General features: G+C 47.8%; 1 protein-coding gene across 1 annotated transcript; it reads right to left on the reverse strand.

The window, feature by feature from the left end:
* Positions 1–623: 623 nt before the first annotated feature.
* Positions 624–6917, reverse strand: LOC106810662 (MKL/myocardin-like protein 2). The gene is made up of 8 exons (XM_014814095.1): positions 6718–6917; positions 5987–6120; positions 5654–5803; positions 5123–5266; positions 4753–4846; positions 2827–3478; positions 1435–1624; positions 624–671 (listed from the first exon to the last, which is right to left on the reverse strand). The coding sequence occupies exons 1-8, from the start codon at positions 6803–6805 to the stop codon at positions 624–626; spliced, it is 1500 nt and encodes a 499-aa protein (XP_014669581.1). The 5' UTR covers positions 6806–6917.
* Positions 6918–7710: the final 793 nt, after the last annotated feature.

Consider the following 7710-nt stretch of genomic DNA (forward strand, 5'->3'; position numbering starts at 1 on the left):
CCACCTGACCCTAGCTGCCCACGCTCACTGTGAAGACGCGATACGCGGCGATGCATTCGTGAGGTCACAATAAAAATATTGTGGCCTGAGGTTGGTCTTGTGAGAAGGCTGCAGTGATTCGGCCGTGAGCTGTGGAGGCTCGTGTTATTGTGATGCGCGGCGTGGGCGTGCGATTACGCGAAACGTGAAAAAGAGGAGAGGAGAAGATGGAGGGAGGAGAGTGGAGAAGGAGGACAGCACACTGATAACACTCCTCAGCATGTGACATGTCTGCAGATAGTGCCGCAGCCTCCTACTGCCATCGCAAACTAAACTCCTACTCCCGTCTGGGATTCGTACAAGTGAGGGCGCACCTCTCACGAAAGTGGGCGGACGGTGGCGCACCCTGGTGCCATGCAGAGCGGCACGTCAGGGTGCGAAGCGCCTGAAGTGACGACCACTCTGCCGCGCTCTTTCAACCACCACTGGCGTGTCCACGTCGTTGTGTCGTTGCTGCGGTGTTGCCGTACTGCCTTGCTCCATGTACATTACTGTAAACACAGTTGGAGCACAGATGAGTGTTTATGAGTGGGGTGCGAGCTGGGATGTAACCGGCGTGACAATGGCACCCGGCCATCACTCGATCAGGCAACCGCTGCCACGGTGTGAGCGTGTTGGTCGTTGTATGGTCGCTGCCGTGAGACAATTATATGAGAGTGCCATCATGGTGGCGTAATGCGTGCGAGTGCAGTGATGCTCAATGGTGGCTGTGCCGTAGCATCACGTATCATTATGTCAGTGAGTACATCGTGCTCAAATAGGTGCAGCTGTAGGGAAGAGTGACGAATGATAGAGAGAGAGTGTGTGTGTATGAGAGAAAGAGGAGAGAGAGAGAGAGAGGAGAGAGAGAAGAGAGAGAGAGACAGAGAGCGAGAGAGAGCAGCGAGAGAGAGGTAGAGAGCGAGAGAGAGAGAGAGAGAGAGAGCAGAGAGAGAGAGAGAGAGAGAGAGAGAGAGAGAGAGAGAGAGAGAGAGAGAGAGAGAGAGAGAGAAGCAGAGAGAGAGAGAGTGAGAGAGAGGCGAGTGCGAGAGAAGAGAGAGAGAGAGAGAGGAGGAGAGAAACAGACAGTGAGAGCGGAGCGAATGCTCTACCTTATTAACACCTGCCTAATGAATGCTCTACCTTATTAACACCTGCCTAATGAATGCTCTACCATGATAACCGAAGCCTAACAAATGTTCTATCTAGTTATCCTGCCTTATTAACGGTTCCTTGCTAACCCCTTGCTTCGGTCATTTCTACCTCGATAAGCCTCCGGTAAGAAGGCTTAGGTCTATGCCATCACTTGATTTTCTTCCCCGCCACACAGTGAATGCAAGACACGTCCGTATCTAACTCACTAAGGCAACGCAGGGTTATGGCCGTAGCAATGGCGTAACAGCGAACAGAACTCACGCGTTTATTCTTTAAGAACTGTTTGGCTGCGTCGCCGTAGTTGGGTGGCGGCTGCGTGGGTGGCGGCTGCGTGGGCGTGTCAGTCTGTTCATCGCTCGCGCTCACCGTACCAGTTGTCGTCTGCGTCGGCATGCCGACCGATATCGAGTTGACCGGAGTGCCACCTAGTGGTAGCGGCAATGACAGAGACCTGCTGGCAGACGTGAGCGGATCCAGATGTAATAACCGATTTAATAACAGATGTAATAACAGATGTATAACAGCTTGATTCGTAACATACAGGCATGAGAACGAGTTGAGATATTTTTGGAGGAAATGCTAGGGGGGTCCAGGGTGCGAAATTAACAGGGTGTGAGTCCTGAGTCAAATATTCCCTGATTTACCCTCGGACTCCCTGATTTGACATATGCAGGAGTCCGTGCGACTCCCTGAAAATTCTGCCATACTAACTAGTTCAGTTCCGGAGCACGGCCTCGCGGAATTACTGTATTTTTTCAGCTAATGTCCAAGGAAAATTTGGCAGACATGCAACTGCATGAATCTTAAAAATAAGCACATGTGTATGCGTTATTGCTAATATCTTTAATTTTGAACCTCAGACTGCGGGGGGAAATTTTTGAAATTTGGAAGTGCGGATAGGCCATTTCCATGCATCCTAAGGGAAATTGTAAGTCCATTCTGTTCTTAGTAAAAGACCAATTTCATGACTAGCAATTCAAAGTCATTTTCTATGAAAATTTCAATGTAAATCATAAAATTTCATCCAGATGTAACCGCTTAACTCGTAACATAGATTAAGTGTGAGTCACAGTTGTCGTGGCGATCATAAACTGTGTCCAAACACGACTCCTCGATAGCGAATTAAAACGTAAATTAATCACCAATTTACTTTAATCGTTACTTTCACGGAAAACGCTTTTTGACGCTATTGGCTTTTTGACACTAAAATTACATGTGGTGTTGATCATCTGCGTACATTTATCACCCCCCCCCCCCAATTTATGTTACACCTTCACCACTTAGATCAATACAGCCTACAGCACACCCATAACGTTTCTCTCAACTCAAGGCCACAACCAATGACCTCTGATTACAATCATGACGTGACGTTATGTCGACAGCAATCAACAATGCAAACAATTAGTTCTCTAGAATAAGTCAAACCTGTCCATAAGGGTTAACGAGGAAAAATCTGCAAAATTGTCCTTTACACACAGGTGTCAATTCCATAGAGGTGCTCCCTAACCACAGGTTTGACTGTATTTCTTTACTGGCAAAAAGCTCACCAGTATCTATGCTAAACAGTCGTCTAAACTCTAACGATATAATAAACAAATGAATAATGAATTAATAAAATGAATTAATAACGTAATAAGTAACATGTCGTCTCACCTCTGGTGTCCGACACCGTTCAGTGCGCTCACAAGCGCAGCCTTGTTGTCCAGTCGCGTCGTCGTCGTCGTCACCGCTGGCACAAGCATCGGCTCACCGGCAGACGTCGCCGTCAATACGACCCGCTGCGGCCACATCACCGGCGCCTGCGACGGAGGCGCCACCTGCTGGCCGCTTGGCGCGACGAGGTGTATCTGCTGGCGTGTGGTGCGCAGCTCCTGCAGCTGCTGCTGCTGCTGCGAGAGCAGATGCTGCTTCATCTGCAGGTTCTGCATGAGAAGTCCGCCGTCCCGCGCCGCCCCGCCGCCGCCGCCGCGTCCCGTCGCCCCCGCCCCGCTCTGCTGCGCCCGCAGCACGGCAATCTGCTGTGCACGCAGCGCCACCTGGGAGCGCTTCAGCTCCCGCTCCAGCTCCTCGATCTTACGCTGCTGCTGCTGCAGGAGACCCTCGTTGGCGATGACGGTGGCGCCTCCCAGGGGCAGCGGCCCTGGCACTACCTTGATCTCTACTGTTTTCTCGCATGCGATGCCAGGATCACTGATCACCTGCAGCATTCTAGTGTTAGCAGCGATGTCGCCATTGCTGGCCGCCATGTCGATGTCCATGGGCACAACAGAGGGTGGCCGCGGCTGCAGCTTTGGAAGACTCTTGCCTGCGGATCGTACACGATGTCACCGAAAACACAAAGCGGTGCAAAAACACAAAGTCAATGAGATGCATTTCGATGTGAACACGCACGCATAAAATATAAACCACTATGGAAACGTGCTACTGACAGGCATTCTAATGCAGAAATGTAATTGGACCACGACCCATACTACAAATCAAATTTATGATGCAAACATTTGCAAGATTACGAGACATGAGCAAACAATTATATAGTAAAAATATTTTCCATAAAATTCCATAAAATTCTCTTTGTTCGACTACATGTAGCAGGGCTACACATTTGATAGCTGGCACACAATCACACAGTAACGTCAGCAAAAATTAATTACAAGTGTGTGTGGTGAGACACAGCAGATAGCACGATGGCAAGCAGGATGGTACATGCTTGTACATGCGTAGGCCCAGACCATTCACTATTGGACACAGATTAGGGATACACTCAAGGATTAATGAAAAATTCCATCGATTTTTCATGTCTTATTCGATGGCTAACACCAGATGCCACCTCTGTACATGCTTATTTCTCCATATACCAATGTATGTAAGCTTTCAGAGCGATTAATTTTTTTTGCTTTAGCATAGAGATACACCTCATCTATAAGTAAAACGCGTGATTGCTTAGATTTATTGGTCAATAAACGTTTACTCTACATTAGAGCAATACCCTTGCAAAAGCTTGAGTGTATCCTTGAACTGCAGCACACTGTGGGTTCGATGAGCTTATCACTTGATGCCATCGAGTTACAATATGAAATATAAGCATAGCCTAATGGCGAGCATCTGATCCTGTCGGTACATTATCTAACCTTTGCATGGAAATAGATGTATACATGTTTATATTTATTTCTATGGACTTATATAATAAAAAGTGTTAAAACATAATATATTAACTCATATAAGATACGATAGGTGGCGCGGTCAAAGATGTTTGTTATTATTGAAAATGCGCGATTTATATTATTATTATTATTATTGTAACTTATTAATCTTGATTATTATTATTACCTGGTAATTTTTATTTTTATTAGTAGTAGTAATAGTATTATTAGTTTAGTATTTGTATTAATTATTAGGAATATCTGGCTAATCTAACACATATTCACCCATATTATCTGCTAATCTAGACATCCTAGGTTAGAGGCTGGAACCTCCTGCCCAGAAACGGATACGCACACTTTTGGGATCGCATAGTATAGTCTAAAGAGCTCACTACGCTCGCTAAAATGTGTGTCGAATGAGGGAGGGTGTGTTACCTACCATTCTGTCCAGCAGGTGGACTCACCACCTGTGTGACAGACATCGCCGGTGATGGCTGGATGGAGATGTAGAGTGGCGTCTGTGCGATAGACACCTGCAAGTAGATGTAAGGTCATCATCATGAAGGGGTTGCCACGGCAACAAATTGAAGGTTTAGACTCTCGCTAACTCTCATTGTTCATGCTACGTTTGTGCCATTCACAATCCATCCATCCGTCCGTCCGTCCGTCCCTTCTTCCGTCTGTTCGTCCCTCCTTCTGTCTGTCCGTCCATCCCTCCCTGCATGCATGCATGGATCCATCCATCCATCCATTCAATGCACCCCACCCACCCCCTCACTCTACAGCCATCTACTACTACCATTACTTGCCTGTGGTGGGCTAGAATCCTGTGGACTCTGCAAGCTGGGCGCAGATGGGCTGAGGGCGCCACAGCTGCTCTTGTTACTCGCTGGCTGGCTATCAATCATGCTATTGTCCGGCGAATTAGGATTCGTTGACATGGGTCCGCCCGACTGCAACACCCCGGCGAAAAACATGAAGCAAAGTATTCATCAAGAGGCAGATGTTAAAATCCCTAATGTCTGTGATATTCAATGCTCTTATTAACCTTAACCTATTCATCCAAGTAGGTACTAACTCCCTCTTTGGATACTGTTGCTAGATCGGCCAGCTACACAAGTTTATGTCTGTCATGCATACACGCAAAATCCTCGACTTTGCAGTACTTTGTTACTAAACACCATGTTTTAGAATGTCACTATCACAGCGCTGATTGGCTAGGACTACCTGTCAGCGACTCCAGAAAGATTAATTTAATTAGAGAATAAATTCGATGATATACAGATGAAATGTGAATGTGAGCACAGCTCTCTGGCTAGCAGTGAAAGGTAGAAGCTTACGGAGTAGAGCAGATCATTGCTTGGTGATGTAGGTGGCGTTGCTATCACCATCAAACTATTGCTGTCCTCATTGGCCACTGAAAACTGGCTGTTATTGGTTGCCGTGGCAACCTGCTGCATTGTTGATACCGGCAGGGTATTGTTGGGCATCTGTACAACAGCAAGAAAATGCATGACTTTCCCGCATGTCTGTGAATGCTGCACTTAGTTAATACTCGTTATTCGTCCTACATCGATTCCCGCATTAACCTTGGCCACTAACTCGTGACACGTGGCCGGTCGTGATACGCGGGCGCGAGTAAGAGCCGTGTGTGACTGCGAGGACGGACGCACCTGGTGCAGCTTGAACGTGATGCCCTGCATCTGCTGCAGGGAGAAGCCTTGAGACGTCGGTAACGACTTTCCGACAGGTGCGGTCGTCACGTCAGCGTAGGGCTTCAGTCGCTCTATCAGATGTGGCTTCGGGCCTGTAACCGATGACAGAGCAGAGCGAGGTCAGCAGCGCACTCCACATTTTCCCCTGCATTCCTTCCAAACTCTCTTACATGCACATACATGGATGCACACATTCACGCACACACGCACGCTCGCACGCACACACATGCACGCACGTACGCACGCACACACACACGCACGCACACACGCACGCTCGCTCGCACGCACTCACACACACACTCATGCATGCACGCACGCACGCACGCACACACGCACAGGCCTGCACACACGTATGCACGCACACACGTACACACACATGCACATATGCATGCACATACACACACACGCACATATGCATGCACGTACACACACTCGCACACACTCATGCACGCGCGCACGTACACACACATGCACGCACACTCACACAAACACCATCAATGCACCAACTATGAGTTGGACGAGGTATTTCTCACCTGAGGCAGGGCGAGCTACCAGCAGCAGAGGGTAGTGGCAGAGAAGGCGTGGCTCTGAGCAGAGGTTGGCGAGGACGGGGGGGGGGGAAGGGGTGGCTCGCCGTAGTGGCAGTGGGGGCGTGGTTTACGGCAACAGAAGGTGGGGTGGTTTCTTACCTGACACAGGTAGATTGCGTTTCTTCAACTCCAGCTTCAGCTCTGCGACCTTCAGGTCCTCAAGGTTGACCTGTGAAAGGTCACGCATCGGTCCCAGCCCCTCGGCCAAGCTCAGACTGATCGCGGCTGTGGTCACTGCAAATACAGACACAGACACGAGTCACGCCCGAGCACGACCTCTCACACAGTGCATGACATAACACAATAGCATAACGAATGATACAGACACAGGACGCCACAACCTCTCACAGTGCCATGACATAAACATATAGCATAAGGAATGATACAGACACAGACACACAACCTCTCACAGTGCCATGAACAACATTAATACATAAGAATGATACAGGACACAGACACACAACCTCTCACAGTGCCCATGACATAACATGAATAAGCATAAGAAATGATACAGGACACAGACACACAACCTCTCACAGTGCCGATGACATTACATAATAGCATTAAGAATGATACAACACAGACACAACAACCTCTCACAGTGCATGACATAACATAATCAGCGATAAGGAATGATACAGACCAGACACACACTCTCACAGTGCGTGAGACATAATCATAATAACATAAGGAATGATACAGACACAGACACACAACCTCTCACAGTGCATGACATAACACAATAGCATAAGGAATGATACAGACACAGACACACAACCTCTCACAGTGCATGACATAACATAATAGCATAAGGAATGATACAGACACAGACACACAACCTCTCACAGTGCATGACATAACACAATAGCATAAGGAATGATACAGACACAGACACACAACCTCTCACAGTGCATGACATAACATAATAGCATAAGGAATGATACAGACACAGACACACAACCTCTCACAGTGTGCGTCACTACATAATAACATAAGGAATGATACAGACACAGACACACAACCTCTCACAGTGCATGACATAACATAATAGCATAAGGAATGATACAGACACAGACACACAATCTCTCACAG

The sequence above is a fragment of the Priapulus caudatus genome, unplaced genomic scaffold, assembly GCF_000485595.1.
Source record: "Priapulus caudatus unplaced genomic scaffold, Priapulus_caudatus-5.0.1 Scaffold461, whole genome shotgun sequence".
Classification (NCBI taxonomy): domain Eukaryota; kingdom Metazoa; phylum Priapulida; class Priapulimorpha; order Priapulimorphida; family Priapulidae; genus Priapulus; species Priapulus caudatus.

Bases quoted from the DNA above. Each gene is read 5' to 3' on its own strand.
- LOC106810662 (XM_014814095.1), bottom strand. From the start codon at position 6,805: ATGCGTGACCTTTCACAGGTCAACCTTGAGGACCTGAAGGTCGCAGAG. The intron at 6,121-6,717 runs GTAAGAAACCAC...CATCGGTTACAG, and splicing joins ACGCAATCTACCTGTGTCAG to GCCCGAAGCCACATCTGATA. The intron at 3,479-4,752 runs GTAGGTAACACA...TACGATCCGCAG, and splicing joins TCCACCTGCTGGACAGAATG to GCAAGAGTCTTCCAAAGCTG.